At 43.6% G+C, this 20,222-nt stretch overlaps 1 protein-coding gene across 1 annotated transcript in view; it reads left to right on the forward strand.

The window, feature by feature from the left end:
• Nucleotides 1-20,222, forward strand: part of LOC126213559 (uncharacterized) — a 641,937-nt gene that overhangs the window by 502,949 nt on the left and 118,766 nt on the right. Inside the window, exons 5-9 of the mRNA XM_049941391.1 lie at nt 484-671; nt 5,552-5,776; nt 9,400-9,563; nt 12,229-12,416; nt 14,420-14,688. Coding sequence (XP_049797348.1) covers nt 484-671; nt 5,552-5,776; nt 9,400-9,563; nt 12,229-12,416; nt 14,420-14,688 — 1,034 coding nt within the window. The remainder of the gene's footprint in view (nt 1-483; nt 672-5,551; nt 5,777-9,399; nt 9,564-12,228; nt 12,417-14,419; nt 14,689-20,222) is intronic.

Below are 20,222 nucleotides of genomic sequence, written 5' to 3' on the forward strand. Positions count from 1 at the left end.
TACTGGGAGATGAAGCAGCTTGCACAGGATAGAGTAGCATGGAGAGCTGCATCAAACCAGTCTCAGGACTGAAGACCACAAGAACAACAACAACCACCTTCCCTTCAAAGCAGAAGTAATTATGTGTTACAGTTGACATTTTTGAACCGTCACCACCAAACAAGCAAGCAAGCAGCTCTTTTTCTCCATTTTACCTGTACACATATGGGTTCAATCCTTAGCATAACCGCCCGCATCTCGTGGTCGTGCGGTAGCGTTCTCGATTCCCACGCCCGGGTTCCCGGGTTCGATTCCCGGCGGGGTCAGGGATTTTCTCTGCCTCGTGATGGCTGGGTGTTGTGTGCTGTCCTTAGGTTAGTTAGGTTTAAGTAGTTCTAAGTTCTAGGGGACTCATGACCAAAGATGTTAAGTCCCATAGTGGTCAGAGCCAGAGCCTTAGCATCAGCCTTCTGAAGACTGAACCCCACTCGTGACTTGTTCCAGTAAACCTGGAGGAGAGACTGCGACCGGAGCTGACTCTGGGCGACTACGGGCTGACGGAGGTGTGCGTGATGGCGCGCGACGCGAGCGGTGCGGACGCGCTGGCCCTGCAGAAGGAGCAGGAGCGGAGGCGGCGGCGCGCCAAGCAGCAGCACGGACACGTCGCGCCGCCGCCCCCGGCAGTCCGCCAGGTGGGCCCCGAAGACTGTAAACATGTAGGCTACTGCTGCTATTCAGCAAAGTAGGCATCGTATAAGTACATTTGATCTCGACTTAAAGGTGCTGTGTCAGGCATGTTCAGTGTGGGTGATAACAGTCTGGTCCGTGTACAAACTTGAAAACTGGCTTAAACTTTTTGAAATAGCCTTGTTTAGTGGTACATGGGGAGGGGGGGGGGGAGGCAATGATGATTTGGTTGAAGATGGTCCAATCATCCTAATGTAGCTACATCAATAAATAAGCAATTATAACCTCCCATGTTGTACATTTCCTTTTCTTGGGTCCCTTTATGCAGTGTACACAAAGAGCTCATTCAGAAATTGTTGACACTGACAAGCCAGTGAGGCTTGATCCGTGCATCCTGTGATGTCTTACGAGGGGGGACCCAAAAGAAACCGGATTGTTGTCATAAAAAATTTATTGATGAACCTTTTTTACAAAATTACTTCAGTCACCTTCAAAATACTCTCCATACATGCGATGCACTTGTCAAGTCTCTTTTCCCACTGTTGGAAGCACGTTTCAAACTCTTCAAGTTTGATATTGTCCAGTGCCCTTTGCGAAGCTGTTTTTACCGCCTCCACATCGTCATAACGCTCCCCTTTTAGCGCTTTTTTTTTTTCTTCGAAAACGGAGCGTGGGGCACGACAGACCACCTCCGAGATGCCAAATAGTGGGTCACTCGTAAGGCCGTGTGTGCTGGGGCGTTGTCGTGATGGAGAAACCAGTCACCTGATCGCCAAAGTTCCGGGCGTTTCCTCCTCACATCCTCTCGCAGACGCCTTAAAACATCCAAGTAAAAGTGCTGGTTAACAGTCTGTCCAGGGGGTACGAATTCCCGATGCACAATTCCACGAACATCAAAAAGACAATGATCGTCTTCACATTCGACCTCACTTGCCTTGATTTTTTTGGTCTGGGAGAGTTGGGAGTCCTCCACTGGCATGAGGAGGATTCTGGGTCATACCCGTAACACCAACTCTCATCCCGTGTAATGACTTTGTTCAAGAAGTTCGGATCACGTGCAGTCCCTGTTTCCAAGTCATGACACACATTCGTGCGGATGGTTTTTAGCTCCTGTGTGAGAAGGCGCGGAACAAATTTAACAGCGACACATCTCGTGCAAATCCTCACTCAAAATCTGCTGGCACGAGCTCCAACTGATTCCTTTCTCTGCAGAAATTTGGTCGATCGTTTGGCGACGGTCCTCGTTGATCTTTTGGCGGGCCTTTTCAATGTTCTCGTTTCGCGATGTCGAAGGGCGTCCAGAACGAGCTCGGTCTTCAACACACCTCACCACGTTTAAAGCGCCCAAACCACTCGAAAACCTGTGTGCGGCTCATAGCGTCCTCCTGGAAAGCTTCCTCAAGCATTTGGTCTGTCTCCGTTGCAGTTTTTTTAAGCAAGAAACAAAATGTCACACACACTCTTTGTTCTTTTAAAGTTGCCATAACGACTTCGCGGAGGTAGCCGCCAACAGTCAGAGAAACCCAATACGACACTTGCTCGTTCAGCTCTACACTGTAGACTTGGCCACTGTTTCTATGTTTCGATACAGTGTATCGATACGTGGAACTGTTTCAGTGTTTCGGAACGGCTGTGCTTCACTGTTTCGAAACAGTGGTGTTTCATTCCGCCCCTCTCTCGGATAACCAGACCAGATTCGATCTCGAGCCAGACACAGAAACTGAATCGTTGTTTCAAAATAAGGCTGTTTCAGTCCACCTGTGCCTGGAACGGACTAATTGTATCGAAACAGCGATGTTTCATTCCGCTCTGTGTCGGACGAGATTTGGGCTCGGCACAGGTACTGAAACACAACATACCACTTCATGAAACACTTTAAAGAGTGTCCAAATCTTTTTGACAAGCAATAGCATGAAGCTTAAGATATCCGAAAATAAAGCTCCGTTTCTAGCTGACTGTCCTATTCCGAAATGGTGTAACATCTGCTTTATAAACACTAACCAAACAATAAAACAACGCATAAAACAAAATAATAAATATGTAAAAATCATTCAGTTAAATTACACTTTTTTTATAACATACGCTTCTCTGTTCATGTACAGTAATCATATTAAGAAACGCAAGTAAGCCTACAACATTTTGAATAAAAAAAGGCGTAGAGTGACAGTTATTAGACTTACACATATATTTGATGTAGGTATAATTGCAAGAAATCTGTTTGACATATCACTGATAGTGATAATTGTATAATTGCAAGAAATCTGTTTGACATATCACTGATAGTGTAATGGTGAACGGGAAGTGCTGGGAAGCATGGTGAATGTATAGTAACGGTTCGAAACACCTTGCAAGACAAAATTTTTTTCTGTTACATTTTGTTATTTATTCGAATTATTTGTCGTTATTTGTGAGTCTATAGTCACTGTGCCTATTATCCAAAATGATTCCCTTTGTGTGGATGGAAATTAACAGGATGGGTATATTACCCATACTAACATAACGTGGGAATCCCAGTAGCATGTCCGTTGTTTCTGCAGTTTGCTCCCACCTCCAGTTCCGTTCGTGGTGGTTCTTCTGTCTTCAGCTATGGCTGTCCTCAGCCAATTGAAAAGTATGAAAGTCACACGACATGAAAGCAGCGCATTTGCTGCACGAAATACGAAACTGCCAAGACGCCTAAGTGGTAGTATCATACTTTCTGCGATATGATTAGCGCTCTCGCACCTCATTTGTGTTTATATGGACATACTTATGCAGTAGACATTCAAGATGATAAAATGTGTAGGTTTATTAGATTACAAAACACAAACTGTTTCACTGTTTCGAAACAGCGTATCGCAACATTACATTGTACTGTTTCATTTGTTTCGAAACAGTTACGTGTTTCAGTTTGCACATCTCTACTACACTGATGCCGTCTGCACAGCTGTTTCATGAAGGTCTCTACTGATACCATCTAGCGTGAGAACCCTGCACTATGTGTACGAGTGGCAGCGCCCTCGGAGTCCGGTTTCTTTTGGGTCCCCCCTCGTATTTCTAAACCTCTCTGAGAGGAAAACTGGAATAATGTTGCCATTGCCAACTGCTGTGTGGGTATGGAGTAATGCACAACGAGAAAATATGAGGTTCAGGCACCACCCAGTGGATCTCGTTGCCTTAAGACAGTTTCTGAGCACTGTGACATACTGGAACGCAACAGGCACGTGGAACGTACCTGCCTGTGTGTGCACTGGGAAGCCAATTTGTTGGTCGTGAGATTCCTGTTTAACAGACGGGAAACTTTCTTATAGCCCAGGGAGTAAAATTTTGAGGTACATTGTGAATTTGAAACAATCGCATGTTGAATGGTATGAGTTCTGTCAATGTACGAGGTGCGTTTTAAAAGTCCGTGCAAAGTACGAGAGATGGCACCACCAGCACGTATCAAGGGGATGCGCTCCAAGTTTCAGCCATATTGGTCTGTTTCTTTGTGTTCGGCATTCGTGTGAATCAAGGAAGCCGAGTGACTGTCAAAAAATGGATGATAAAAAATTTCGTGTGGTGATTAAACATTACTTTATGAAAGGCAAAATGCCTCAGGAGCCTAAAGAGAAGCTTGATAAACATTACGGTGACTCTGCACCTTCGATTACAACAGTTCATAAGTGGCTTCAAAATTTTTGTAGTGGCCATATGGGCACAAGTCATGCTGAACGTTCTGGACGCCCTGTGGAGGTTATGACTGATATGGTGATGGGTGACAGAAGAGTTAAGGTGCGTCAGATTGCTAGTGCTGTGGGCATCTCTAATGAACAGGTACATAATATTTTGCAAAAACATTTGGACGTGAGAAAGCTATCCGTAAGATGGGTTCCGCGATTGCTCACACTTGACCAAAAACGGAATCGTGTGCAGTGTTGCAAGGACTGTCTGCAGTTGTTCAGGAAGAATCCGCAGGACTTTAAACGTCATTTCGTCCCTGTGGATGAAACATGGATACATTACTAAACTCCTGGGACCAAACAACAATGTAAAGAATGGGTTACCGAGGGAGAATCTGCACCAAAAAAGGCGAAGACCATTCCTTCGGCCAGAGAGGTTTTGGCGACTGTCTTTTTGGATTTGCGAGGGATAATCCTCATCGACTATCTGGGAAAGGGTAAAACTATTACAGGTGCATATTATTCATCATTATTGGACCATTTGAAAACCGAGCTGCAAGAAAAACGCCGGCGATTGGACCGCAAAGAAGTCCTTTTTTTTTTTTCATCAAGACAATGCACCAGCACACACCTCAGCAGTTGTGCTCGCAAAATTAATGGAAATGGGATTTCAACTCGTTTCACCTCCTCCCCCCCCCCCATATTCTCCAGTCTTGAATCCCTCGGACTACTATTTGTTCCCCAGTTTGAAGAAATGGCTGTAGGGTCAAAGATTTTATTCAAATGAGGTGGTGATTGCAGCAACTAATAGCTATTTTGCAGGCTTGGACAGTTCCTATTATTCGGAAGGGATCAACAAATTAGAACAGTGTTGGATGAAGTGTATAAGTCTGAAAGGAGACTATGTTGAAAAATAAAATAGGTTTACCCCAAACACGCAAGTAGTTTTTATTTTTGCACGGACTTTTCAAACGCCCCTCGTATGGCATTCTCTCCTGGAACCTGAAGCTAGTTTCTAATGTTAAGTACACCTGTACCGACACGTATGTAACTTCCACCAAAAAGCTGTAGTCAGTCTAAAGTTATTGCTGGATATTAAACAGTACGGCTTGCAGAAACATTTTAGTTCAGCGCCACGAAGTGTTCCCCTGTATGTTGCAATGTAACGTAGTGTGTTAGACGGCCCACTCCTGCTGCTTTGTGAGGCATCCCCCGTAGTGAGCTAGCCCCGCCCTTCCTCACAGACGGGGACCGAGGTGAGTGCCATCACGGGCAGCGTGTCGTCGGGCAGCCTGGGCGGCAGGTCCAGCTCTCCCGACTCGGCTCCCGCCGCGCCTCCGCCGCGCGCTCCCGCCAGGAAGAGGCGCCCGGCCCCACCTCCGCCTGCCGTCACCACCGACAGTGCCGACACCAGAGGCTGCGATAAGCGGGACTCTGCAGTGGTGATCAGTAAAGCCAGTTCCAAGCAGGTGAGCAGTGCTGAACCTCCCCTGTATTCTGTAGGCTAGAGCAACTTCCGTAAAGTTAATGTATTCTGCTAATGTAGGGCTTTTAGTAACAAATAACATTTTGTTGTGTATGAAATTAGTTTTTTATAATATGTTTGTTTTTTATGATACATTTGTTTTTTTAATGACACGTTTGTTTGTTGATGACACGTTTGTTTGTTGATGACACGTTTGTTTGTTGATGACACGTTTGTTTGTTGATGACACGTTTGTTTGTTGATGACACGTTTGTTTGTTGATGACACGTTTGTTTGTTGATGACACGTTTGTTTGTTGATGACACGTTTGTTTATTGATGACACGTTTGTTTGTTGATGACACGTTTGTTTGTTGATGACACGTTTGTTTGTTGATGACACGTTTGTTTGTTGATGACACGTTTGTTTGTTGATGACACGTTTGTTTGTTGATGACACGTTTGTTTGTTGATGACACGTTTGTTTGTTGATGACACGTTTGTTTGTTGATGACACGTTTGTTTGTTGATGACACGTTGTTTGTTGATGACACGTTTGTTTGTTGATGACACGATTGTTTGTTGATGACACGATTGTTTGTTGATGACACGTTTGTTTGTTGATGACACGTTTGTTTGTTGATGACACGTTTGTTTGTTGATGACACGTTTTTTTTTGAAAGGACACATTTTTTTGGAAAGGAGGAAAGGACACTTTTTTTTGGAAAGGAGGAAAGGACACTTTTTTTTTGGAAAGGACACTTTTTTTTGGAAAGGACACTTTTTTTTGGAAAGGACACTTTTTTTTGGAAAGGACACTTTTTTTTGGAAAGGACACTTTTTTTTGGAAAGGACACTTTTTTTTGGAAAGGACACTTTTTTTTGGAAAGGACACTTTTTTTTGGAAAGGACACTTTTTTTTGGAAAGGACACTTTTTTTTGGAAAGGACACTTTTTTTTGGAAAGGACACTTCTTTTTGGAAAGGACACTTCTTTTTGGAAAGGACACTTCTTTTTGGAAAGGACACTTCTTCTTGGAAAGGACACTTCTTCTTGGAAAGGACACTTCTTTTTGGAAAGGACACTTCTTTTTGGAAAGGACACTTCTTTTTGGAAAGGACACTTCTTTTTGGAAAGGACACTTCTTTTTGGAAAGGACACTTCTTTTTGGAAAGGACACTTCTTTTTGGAAAGGACACTTCTTTTTGGAAAGGACACTTCTTTTTGGAAAGGACACTTCTTTTTGGAAAGGACACTTCTTTTTGGAAAGGACACTTCTTTTTGGAAAGGACACTTCTTTTTGGAAAGGACACTTCTTTTTGGAAAGGACACTTCTTTTTGGAAAGGACACTTCTTTTTGGAAAGGACACTTCTTTTTGGAAAGGACACTTCTTTTTGGAAAGGACACTTCTTTTTGGAAAGGACACTTCTTTTTGGAAAGGACACTTCTTTTTGGAAAGGACACTTCTTTTTGGAAAGGACACTTCTTTTTGGAAAGGACACTTCTTTTTGGAAAGGACACTTCTTTTTGGAAAGGACACTTCTTTTTGGAAAGGACACTTCTTTTTGGAAAGGACACTTCTTTTTGGAAAGGACACTTCTTTTTGGAAAGGACACTTCTTTTTGGAAAGGACACTTCTTTTTGGAAAGGACACTTCTTTTTGGAAAGGACACTTCTTTTTGGAAAGGACACTTCTTTTTGGAAAGGACACTTCTTTTTGGAAAGGACACTTCTTTTTGGAAAGGACACTTCTTTTTGGAAAGGACACTTCTTTTTGGAAAGGACACTTCTTTTTGGAAAGGACACTTCTTTTTGGAAAGGACACTTCTTTTTGGAAAGGACACTTCTTTTTGGAAAGGACACTTCTTTTTGGAAAGGACACTTCTTTTTGGAAAGGACACTTCTTTTTGGAAAGGACACTTCTTTTTGGAAAGGACACTTCTTTTTGGAAAGGACACTTCTTTTTGGAAAGGACACTTCTTTTTGGAAAGGACACTTCTTTTTGGAAAGGACACTTCTTTTTGGAAAGGACACTTCTTTTTGGAAAGGACACTTCTTTTTGGAAAGGACACTTCTTTTTGGAAAGGACACTTCTTTTTGGAAAGGACACTTCTTTTTGGAAAGGACACTTCTTTTTGGAAAGGACACTTCTTTTTGGAAAGGACACTTCTTTTTGGAAAGGACACTTCTTTTTGGAAAGGACACTTCTTTTTGGAAAGGACACTTCTTTTTGGAAAGGACACTTCTTTTTGGAAAGGACACTTCTTTTTGGAAAGGACACTTCTTTTTGGAAAGGACACTTCTTTTTGGAAAGGACACTTCTTTTTGGAAAGGACACTTCTTTTTGGAAAGGACACTTCTTTTTGGAAAGGACACTTCTTTTTGGAAAGGACACTTCTTTTTGGAAAGGACACTTCTTTTTGGAAAGGACACTTCTTTTTGGAAAGGACACTTCTTTTTGGAAAGGACACTTCTTTTTGGAAAGGACACTTCTTTTTGGAAAGGACACTTCTTTTTGGAAAGGACACTTCTTTTTGGAAAGGACACTTCTTTTTGGAAAGGACACTTCTTTTTGGAAAGGACACTTCTTTTTGGAAAGGACACTTCTTTTTGGAAAGGACACTTCTTTTTGGAAAGGACACTTCTTTTTGGAAAGGACACTTCTTTTTGGAAAGGACACTTCTTTTTGGAAAGGACACTTCTTTTTGGAAAGGACACTTCTTTTTGGAAAGGACACTTCTTTTTGGAAAGGACACTTCTTTTTGGAAAGGACACTTCTTTTTGGAAAGGACACTTCTTTTTGGAAAGGACACTTCTTTTTGGAAAGGACACTTCTTTTTGGAAAGGACACTTCTTTTTGGAAAGGACACTTCTTTTTGGAAAGGACACTTCTTTTTTGAAAGGACACTTCTTTTTTGAAAGGACACTTCTTTTTTGAAAGGACACTTCTTTTTTGAAAGGAAACTTCTTTTTTGAAAGGACACTTTTTTTTTTGAAAGGATACTTTTTTTTGTGTGCTATTCTCTCCTCCCCAACCCACCTCAGCACATCCTCCCCATCCCACCTCTGCATTGCCCACCGTCAGTCTCATACCTACCTCTCTAATGCTCCCCTGCCCATACTCGCAACTCCCCCTTCCACGACCTCCCTCCCACCTCCACAGTGTCCTCCCAACCCCATTCCCACCACTGCATATCTCTCTCTCTCTCTCTCTCTCTCTCTCTCTCTCTCTCTCTCTCTCTCTCTCTCTCTCTCTCTCTCCCCCCTGTCCCCCCCTCCCCTCTCTCTCTCTCTGCCCCCCCCCCCTCCCCTCCATCAGCTCTCCTACACTCCAAGTGAGCTGCTCATCCTTTCCATCCATCCCAAACCTATCACCATGCCAATGCATCCATCTAGAAAGAATATTTATTTTCAAAAGCTAGGATTTCTATGTTCTAGGTGCTGTTTTTGTTGGCAATGCTATATATTTTTACTACTGAAGTTAAATACTGGCCAACTCTTTTGTCTCTGTGTAACTTCAGGAGAATTTCATAAAATTGTGTGCAGTTAACAGAGAAAGTTTTGCAATTAAATATGTACTCGATTTTGCAGAGAGAATTATATTTGGGCAATCCCGTTACATTGCAGGTCGTGTCGCACCACGACGGGACTGCCCCCACGGTGACCCACTCGCGGACGTCCTCAGACAGCTCCGGCTACCACGAGGCGTCCGTGCTGAGTGACGGCCCCGACACGCACCCTGGCGACAAGACGATTGCCGCCCGGGAGATGCCACCTCCGACTAGCAACAGGTGACTGCTCTCCCACACCATTTTCCTCTGTTAGAGTCAGATGTTACGCTGTTTCTGACAAGTCTTCAGATGAACACTGCAACAGATTTGGTCACTACTCACAAGAAATTGGAGGAATATGAGCATTTTACACGGGTAGCCACGCAATTGTGACCACAAATAAAATTACAGTTTGATTTTTATCCGTTTCGGAGCAAAAGCCTGCAGCAGCTGTACACATCGAAACTCCCGAGCCACAAAACCGCAGCACGGCACTAGGGGAGCCGAAACGGAATGGCACGACCCGTCTCAACTTCGACAGTGGCGTGCTGCGGTTCTGTGGCACATGGGTTTCGTTGTATACCACAGCTATGGGCAAGTACTTGCAAAGGAAACACTAAATATGTAACTTTATTTTCTCTGAGTGATAATTAAAACTTCACGACTAACTGTCACAGATGACAAATGCAAACCTCAAAAAATTAGTTCTTTTGATGCACAGAGGAAAAGTGTCTGAACGGAATTCTCCCTCTTTCCATACGAATAAAATATGGACAGTCTTCCTGTGAAGTGATTTGTGGTGGCAGTTAAAGGTCCTGCTACAGGCAAAATGGGCAGGTGTCCTGTTATCAGCTGCGGGAAACACTTATTGTGGTGTAATGTGCCAGGGGTAAAAGTTCCTGGGATAAATGGTCGTTCTCACTTTGAACGTTGCACAAAGCCACACAAACACAGAGATGTGGGCTAGCTATCTTAGGATTGCACGGTCACATTATCCTTGGCAGTAATTAGAGTGTGTAGACTAACTGTCGGACTGGAGGTATACCACGATACAGCCGCCCAAATTGTTGCCGAACCCCTGCCGTGTTTCACTCACGACATATACTCGGCCAGAAGTTAGAAACGGTATGAAATGAGACTAACTCCTGACCAGATGACTCTTCCTTTACTCCACAGTCCAGGTTTTATGGCTTTGCCACCAGGTTTTCCTCTTAGGGGCATTGGCGTCACTGGTGGGTGGTTTTGGAATGCGAGCTCTGTGCGACAGTTGTCCTCTTGTCACTCTCACTGCCAGTTACAGGTAGAATCCTGTTCATTCTTTACTCCGTTGGTGACACAATCACACAGGGAGAGCCAGCTTGATCTCATACAATCCAAACATATATCGTTTGTCGAGCACTGTAACTTTGGACTGCCCTCGTCGTAACAAATGCATAATTCTTCATGACTGGCATAATCGTTTAGTCATTTAGTGGCATTTGAGTCGTGTAATCGGCTGAAATGTACTGAAACCTATTGTCAAAATGTTAGTCACTCAATTAAAATGCCAGAAGTACAAACACCTGAAATCCACTCCTCGAATGTGCCGAATAAGTTGATATGTGTGACACAGCTTTTGCAATTGGCTGTTCATCAATTTTAGTGGTGTTGCTAGTTACTTTTATGAGTGTACATGTGACCGATTGTGCTGCGGCTGTTCAAAAGTACGATATTGGCCAGTCAAGTATCTCTGCTTGTGAAATTTGGTCAGACTGATTATATGTGTCTCTCTCACTTTGAATGTTCACGCCACTAAACGTCACTTGTCCCGTAGGCATCACAATGCTGTCGGTTGTTGTTCGCGTGAGATGACACGCAGTTATAATTGTCACTCTGAAATAAATCGCTGTCGCCGAGGAGGTGACAGTCGGTGTAAGCGTATGGGACAGGCAGTGGTACTAGAACTTGCTTTTGAGGGAGTAATAAAACACCTTTTAGTTTCATTTGAAATAAATAGGGAGATAAAGTAGGACAGATACATTGATGTCTAAATATTTCATTTTATTCCTAAATTGAAGTAATTGGGTGTACTAATTTAAAAAATACCCATGTAACAACTTACATGGGTATGAGATGAGATGAGCATAACTTAAATGGAGAATGTGATTTTTGTAACAAAGCCTTTTTCCAAATGATGTTCATCAGTAGTGGTTGTGTCATCTGCCTTTTCTTTTCCCCATTGTTCACTTTTTTAGTAACACCTTGTCTGAACATATTTTACATATTGCAAGCTTGATGTGCTCTGGAGACTACTGTTGTGGTTTTTTTTTTCTTTTTTTTTTTTTTTTTCCTCATGGATTTTGTGTGTAGATGGGTGCTGTCTACTTGGTCTGTCTACTATGCCAGTACTTGAGTCATTTTTACTGTGGGATTAGTATAAATTAAAATTAATTTAATACTGTGGATACTTTCACTCTTTCAGAGTTGAGTTGCAAGCTGTACATTAATATTACAGTATTCCGCAGTTAACTACAGCAATGAGAATGTAAACGTCTACATTAGAAGTAACCCCCTTCACCCATTTATCTATACTATCATCAAAGTGTTGTCTGCATCCTTTTGACAAGCTACTAACATATTCAAGTGTGTCCTAGCTGTTCGGGGGCAGCGGCAGTTAAGTCTTTCCCTGACACCAGATTTTTATTTCTAAGGAACTATGCTGGGTACACTCTCACATAGGCTTTCTTCCTCTTCCAAAAACACTAGGTTCACTTCGCCAGCATCACTCGGGTGCTGAAATACGCTATTTAACCACTTGTGAATGCTTTTATCGCCTACGTCTTTGCAACCAGAAATTTATATTCGGAGTGTAAGGTTTTTTTTTTTTACAGCTTTTATAATTCTCTACCTGTCTCTCTGCTTCCAGCACCCTGCCACGAAGAAGCAAACTGCCACCGGCTACAGGCACATCGGCAGCCCTGCCGAAGCGGACCGGCCCGACTGTTGGCAGCTCGTTGCCACTGTCCAGGTCCGTGTCCAACCTGGCGACCGGCGTGCCCGGCAGAACGGTGCACGGCGAGCACAGCACTTCTACGTCCTCGCTGTCTTCCACAGGTGCCGTACTTACGTTGTGCATTCTTCCAGCAGTCTCTTGCACCCGTATTTGTAATCCTGATATTATTCGTGCACTACAGTCGCAGGTTTGAGTCCTGCCTCGGGCACGGATGTGTGTTGTGTCCTTAGGTTAGTTAGGTTTACGTAGTTCTAAGTTCTAGGGGACTGGTGACCTCAGATGTTAAGTCCCATAGTGCTCAGAGCCATTCATGCACTCCTTGAAAGTGTGGGGGCTGGTGGACCGTATGCTAGATAGTGATAGCACTGTTCCCCCGTGCTTGGGGACATCACTGAGGTGACGAAGGTCGTGGGGTATCTCCTAATATCGTGTCGGACCTCCTTTTGCCAAATGTAGTGCAGGAACTCGACAGTACGTGGACTCGACAAGTCGTCGCTTGTCCCCTGCAGAAATATCGAGCCGTGCTGCATCTACCGTAATCCGTGATTGTGAAAATGTTGCAGGTGCAGGATTTTGTGCACAAACTTACCTCTTTATGATGTCCGATAAATGTCGTACGGGATTTGTGGCTGGCGATCCGGGTGGCCAAATCGTTCGCTTGAATTGCTGAGAACATTCCTCAAAGCAATGGCTCAGTGAATTGCCGCATTGTCATCCGTAAAAGTTCCGTCATTGTTCGGGAACGTGGAGTCCGTGAATGGCTGCAAATGGTCTCCATATAGGCAAACATAACCATTTCCAGTCAATGTTTGACTCAGCTGGGCCCGAGGACCCACTCCGTTCCGTGTGAACACGGCCCGCACCATTATAAAGCCACCACCAGCTTACATAGTGCACGAAACTTCCTGGAAGATTAAAACTGTGTGAACTCGGAACATTTGCCTTTCGCGGGCAGCTGCTCTACCATCTGAGCTACCCAAGCACGACTCACGCCCCGTTCTCACAGATTTACGTCTGCCAGGAAGTTTCATAGCGCACTCTCCGCTGCAGAGTGAAAATCTCAGTCTGGTTACATAGTGCATTGTTGACAACTTGTGTCCTTGGCATTGTGTTGTCTGCACACACTCGAACCCCACCATCAGCTTTTACCAACTGAAATGGAGACTCGTCTGATCGGGCCACAGTTTTCCATTCCTCAAGTGTCCAACCGATACAGTCACAAGCCCAGGAGACACACTGCACGCGATGTTATGCCATTAGCAAAGGCATCAGTTGTCTCCTGCCACAGCCCATTGCCGCCAAATTTCACTGCAGTGTCCTAGCAGATGTGTTCGTCGTACATCACACATTGATTTCCGTGGTAATTTCACACATTGTTACTTGGTTGTTAGCACTGACAAATCTATTGAAACACCACTTGTTGTTAAGTGAAGGTTGTGAGCCACTGCCTTATTTGTGGTGAGACGTAATGCCTGAAAATTGCTAACCTCTACACATTCTCGACACTGTGAATCTCGAAATTTTGAATTTCCTAATGATTTCTGAAATGGAATGTTCCGTGCCTGTTAATTCCTGTCTTGCGGCGATAACGATGTCAGAAACGTGTTTACTTGAATCACGCGTGTAAAATTGTCAGCTCTGAAAATGCACTCTCCTCTCGTACCTTGGGTAAGTGGTACTACTGCCATCTGTCTATGCACATTTTGTATCCACTGATATTCTTCACCTCAGTGTAATTGTAAATTATATGCACAAGCCTTCCTAGTGAATTGGTCTATTCTTCAGTAGAAACCACATCAAAATGCCTAGTGTAATTTCTGAGATTACCTGTCAGGTAATCTCAGGCTGACGAATTTTAATTTATGTATGAACAGACAGACAGAAGAAGAAGAAGAAGAAGCAACTTTGATTGTTCGTTTAATATTGTGTGTCTTTCGTACTTACCAGTTTTAGGAAACAAAGGATAGACTGAAATTTTAAACATAGAGGTTTTTTTTTTACCTAGTAGTTTACATTTGTCTGTGGTGCATATAAGTTTTATAGCCTTTTCTATATGAAACTGTCAGTTGTGTGCGTAACTCTGAAAAATTCTGTCACCGTGCAGGGCGAGGACCTCGTAAGAAGAAGGCAGCTCCACCCCCACCGCCAGTAGCGGTGGCCCCTGCGGGACCTCGGGCTGCGTCGTCGGACAGGTCGGCGGCCACTTCCGCACCGTCCCCGGCGGAGCCTCCCACTGTGGACGCGACTGCCGAGAGCCGGACATTGCCGCGTCCTACAGCCCCTACCGAGAACTCGGACGCCCGCCGGTCGGCCAGAATCGAAGAGGAGAAGGAAGCGCCGAGCCTGGAGAGGCGGCCGAGTTCTGAAGCTGGGGTTAGTGTCACACTTACTATGGATAGATAAAAAAATTTTCAGACGACTGTCAACAGCATCAGGATACTTTGTAAACACTGTGCTGTCATAAAACACACGCATCATTAAAAATTTTGCATCACACTGGTCCCCAGAACTCCTGAAGGTAGACGTTGACAGTGGATGTTGTATCACACACGCAGTCCCTTTGATTGTTCAGAGAAATCACTAAACCCACCAAAGACGTAAACAACCATACACGAGCAGTGCCTATTAGATGGAGGGGGTCTGACAGCCGATCAGTCCCAGTCATTATACCAGGAAGGAGGTACACAGGTCGTGCCTAGACGGTCAATACTGCGATCGATTGTGTCTGCATACCGGGAAGGGCTCTCGACAGTGGAAGTATCCAGGCGTCTCGGAGTGAACCAAAACGATGTGGTTCGGATGTGGAGGAGATACAGAGAGACAGGAACTGTCGATGACATGCCTCGCTCAGGCCGCCCGAGGGTTACTACTGCAGTGGATGACCGGTACCTACGGATTACGGCTCGGATGAACCCTGACAGCAATGCCACCGTGTTGAATAATGCTTTTCGTGCAGCCACAGGGCGTCGTGTTAAGACTCGAACTGTGTGCAGCGGGCCGCATGATGTGCAACTTCGCTCCCCGTGTCCTTGGCGAGGCCCATCTTTGCAACCACAACACTGTGCAGCCCAGTACAGATGGGCTCAACAACATGCCGAATTGACCCCTCAGGATTGGCATCACGTTCTCTTCACCGATGAGTGTCGCATATGCCTTAAACCGTACTATTGTCGGAGACATGTTTGGAGGCAACCTGGTCAGGCTGAATGCCTTAGACACGCTGTCCAGCAAGTGCAGCAAGGTGGAGGTTCGCTGCTGTTTTGGGGTGGCATCATGTGGGGCCAATGTACACTGCTAGTGGTCACGGAAGGTGCGGTAATGACTTTCCAATACGTGAATGCCATCCTCCGACCGATAGTGTAACCATATCGGCAGCATATTGGTGAGCCATTTGTCTTCGTGGACGACAATTCGTGCCCCCATCGTGCACATTTTGTGAATGACTCCCTTCAGGATAACGACATCACTTGACTAGAGTGGGCAGTATGTTCTCCAGACATGAACCCTATCGAATGTGCCTGGGGTAGATTGAAAAGGGCTGTTTATGGACGACATGATAGAGGGATCTAATCTGAATCGCCATTGAGTAGTGGGACAGTCTGGACCAATAGTGCCTTGATGAACTTGTGGATATTATGCCAAGACGAAAATAGGCATGCATCAATACAAGAGGGTATTCGAGGCACTGGTGCGTACAGCAATCTATATTACCACCTCTGAAGGTTTCGCTGGGTTTTCATGAGCAATAAAAAGGGCGGAAATGATGGTTATGTTGATCTCTATTCCAATTTTCTGTACAGGTTCCGGAACTCTCAGAACTGAGATGATGCTAAACTTTTTTTGATGTGTGTATATTTATTCACAACCGGTTTTGATCTTTGATCGTGTTCACAGTGCTGGCACAAAAATGGTAACAAAGTGAAAACTGTGAATATCATCACAAATTACATTTTCGTGAGAATTATTAGGTGTAAAAATTAAGTGTACTCCAAAAAAATTGTGACAGCTCTACATGTCACTTAACCCATAAAGATTCCACAGCTGACTTTCAAACACCAGAAAAACGTACTTCATGTCCTTGTACTGGCTTAATCAAACAAAAACATTTAAAAATGAAACATCCAGTATGTGTTGTGCCTGATCAGTGGTGCCGAACACTTACTGCTGTCACATGGTTTCATTTTTCAATGTTTTAAAATGATTTAGACCTGATATCTGTAATGGTGCAATAAGTGGCAGTTGACTCTAAAGACAGAAAAGAGTGAGGTGCTCCACAAGAACTAAAAGGATTCCATTAGATTTTGCTTACATGAAAAATCACACAGGTGTAAAGGCTGTTTATTCAACAACATACCTAGGAAATAAAATACTGAACAACTAAATGGAAGAAAAAAAAAATCAGTTACACACACACACACACACACACACACACACACACACACACACACACACACCAAATGAAAAACATCAAACCCAAGAGAAACAAAAGACAGACAAACATGCAACAACAATTGGCAACAATACACACAGAAAACACACACGTTGATCACCAAATGGAATTGAAAGTGAAATGTGTGATGTGACAAATCTGTATGAGCAACGCCAGATTCAGCTAGCTGGAGTATGTATACCAACGAATACATCTCCAGGAACACACGTATGTGGTAGCAGCGCTGGAAATTGTAACACCGAATGATACGTTCACAATATGGAACTTTTGCAACAGAAGTTGCTTCTAACCTAAAAAGCAAGAGAAAAACACTACCAAATGTAATATAGTAGCATATTATATCTATCACATAATATGTTTATTGTACGTATAAAAAGAAACGTATTTCAGGCCACTGATGATGATTCCCAAATACATGAAGCGAAACGCGTATGGCAACAAACTAACTGCCTTCATTTAGTTGCATAGACGGTACATACCTCCACAAATTTAGAGCAGCTAAAGGAAAAGATGTAAAACGGATAAAATGACAATAAATTGAAAGAGTTGTATAAAAACTGTTGTGGGGAAGGCAAACCAAAGACTGTGTTTTGTTGGCAGAACTCTTAAAAGACGCAGCATGTCTACTAGAGGACTGCCTACACTATGTTTGTCTGTTTTCTTCTGGAGTATTGCTGAATGGTATGAGATTCTCACCAGGTAGGGTGGCAGTCATCAAAACAAAGGTGTTTTATGTTGTTGAGACATTATTGTGAAGTTCCAATCACCAACTTTCTTATCCATCTGTGGAAATATTATGTTGAGATCGATCTACGTAGGGAGAAATGATTATTGTAATGAAGTAAGAGAAGTCAGACCTTGCACCATTTGTGAGTGGAACAGTAGAGAAACAGGCTGAAGGTGGTCCGATGCACACTCTGCAGGCACTTAATTGAATCGCGTGGTCATGTAGACGTGAAAAGCAAAACAAGACTGTGGAAGGAAGTCGAATAAAATCTGACAGTGCTGAAGCAATTTGCTTAGAAAATGAGACCCTAAAAATAGTAGATGAGTCTTGATATTTTGGGCATCAAAGCAACTGATGACAAATGAAGTAATGAGACTATAATATGCATACTTGGAGTAGCAAAAAATAGATTACTGAGAGAGAGAGAGAGAGAGAGAGAGAGAGAGAGAGAGAGAGAGAGAGAGAGAGAGAGAGATTTATTAATGTTGAGTAGAAATTTAATTATTAGTAAATCTTATCTGAAAGTGTTTCCATGTACTGTACCTTTGTACGGAAGTGAAAAGTAGGTGATGAACAATTCACATGAGAAGAGAATAGAGCCTTATAAGATGCTACAGAAGAATACTGAACATTGGATACTTTTCTCCGGTGAAATTTGGTTTATATCATCCACTATGTAAGTTGAAGCTATATCATTACTAGTGTAAGCTGCCCCCACTCCCCGCAACATGCAGTGTTGTTGTTTAGAGAAACTGATAGGGTAACTCGATTACACATAATTTTACAGTTATTAGGTTGACACACAAGTTCGTATCAGTTTTGTTTTGCATGTTGGTATTCTGATTGCTAAGGGTTTATTTATCGATTGTCATTTCAGTTTACACCTTGTCGGTTTGGCATTTGGAGATAGTGAGGGGAGCTGTGTATGCTAGAAAACTGAGTGCAAAGTGGAGAAATCTGAACATTTCTAACATGTTCTTCTGTTTGAGGGAGAAAGGCGACATGCGGGTTATAGTTGTAAGCCAAAATTTATTTTCTAAAATATGTAATATAAGGGAGAGGGTAACCACTCACCTATTGCGTATAGATGGATGGAGCAAACACAAATGTAATAGATAACATCACTTACACTGGCTTTTGAGCATAGCTCTTTTTTTTTTGCAGCAAAGGTACACACATTCACACCCACAACCCCGCAGACACCCATAGGAACACTCCCACGGCCACGGCAAGGCTAATTTTTGACAGTCGATTACTAGAAGCAGTTGCCCGAGCTGATGGAGCGGGAGCGAGATAGGGAAGGGTATGAGGAGGGAGTAGCAGGAAAGAGGCAGGTCTTCAGACAGGGGACTCCTTGGCCACACAAGGAGATGAAAAGAGGACACAAGTACACCAAAAGATGCACGGAGAGGGAGAGGGGAAACTGAAGGGCAATAAGGAGAGAAAGCCAAAAGGTGAAGGGGGAGAAAGAAGTGAGAGGGAGAAAGGGAGAGGGGAGGGTGAAGAGAAGAGAAGGGAGAGGAGTGGGAGACAGGGGGTATTTTCATAATATTGTTGAACATTTTCAGTTTTTATTTTCATTGTTAAATATTTGCATTATTAACTTGTTCTACAATGAGCAACAGAATAATTTATCTGTGTGTTGACAGTTTTTATGTGAAGAAAGTACTTGCGGTGTGGTGATTGGTATATAGCATATTCTGTCTTCTGCTTACCCAAGTTTCCTCTGTCTGGCTCAAGACCTTCAAATGTCACACCCATGATCCTTCACAGAAATCTGCACCACCGTGCAGACGAGCACGTACGGACGGTTGTAGAAAATGAGAATGGGTGACTACAGTTTATTGGGTGGGGGGTTGGAGTTGTAACGAAGTGTAGTGCACCTTTAGAGGTGAGCACATACAAAGTGCTTGTGAAAACTTATTGAATACTGTTTGGGTGTTACTGATCGCTGCTGTCTCAGATTAAAGGAAGACACTGGAGTAGTTCAGTGATGCTTTGCTAGATTTGTCACCAGTCATTTCATCAGTGCGTCAGTGTTCCAGAAAAGTGCTGTGGGCTTATGTAGGAAGTTTTGGAAGGACCAAAGAACATTTAGTCAAAAACTTTTGAAGCTTAGAGTGCAAGCATATGTGACACATTGCAGAAAATTTACACTACCTCTGACATTCATCTCATGTGGGATCCGAAAAGGATAAAATGAGGGAGTTTATGGTTTTACAGATGTCTACAGGTAATGGTTTTCTCACACTCCAGTTCTGTGTGGAACAGGCTTGGGAATGACTTTCAGTGGTACGAGGTACGCTGTACCGTAAATTGCAAATTCACTTGCTGAGTGCAGTAAATGAAGCAGGCAAAAAGGAATACGAACGTCTCAAAAATGATATCGAGAGGCAGTGCAAAATGGCTAAGCAGGGTTGGCTAGAGGACAAATGTAAGGATGTAGAGCACGCTGTTCCAGCTTGTCGGCTCCGTTATGAGCCGCGGAGCGCTCCCTGCTCCAGGGAGCCGCGTCGCTCGCTGCGACCAGTCAAGTGGGCCGGCACGCCGGCACGTGGCACTGCTGGCTGAGGCAGGCGGCAGGGCGAGCGTTCTGATCTGCCAGCTGCGTCTTACAAGATCGACAACTTAGCTGCTAAGACATGGTGACATGCTACATCAGGAAATACCATGTTCAGGAAGTAAATAAGAAACAACTGTTTTACAATGAATTGCATACTAAATTTATTG

This window comes from Schistocerca nitens, chromosome 11 (assembly GCF_023898315.1).
Source record: "Schistocerca nitens isolate TAMUIC-IGC-003100 chromosome 11, iqSchNite1.1, whole genome shotgun sequence".
Taxonomy (NCBI): domain Eukaryota; kingdom Metazoa; phylum Arthropoda; class Insecta; order Orthoptera; family Acrididae; genus Schistocerca; species Schistocerca nitens.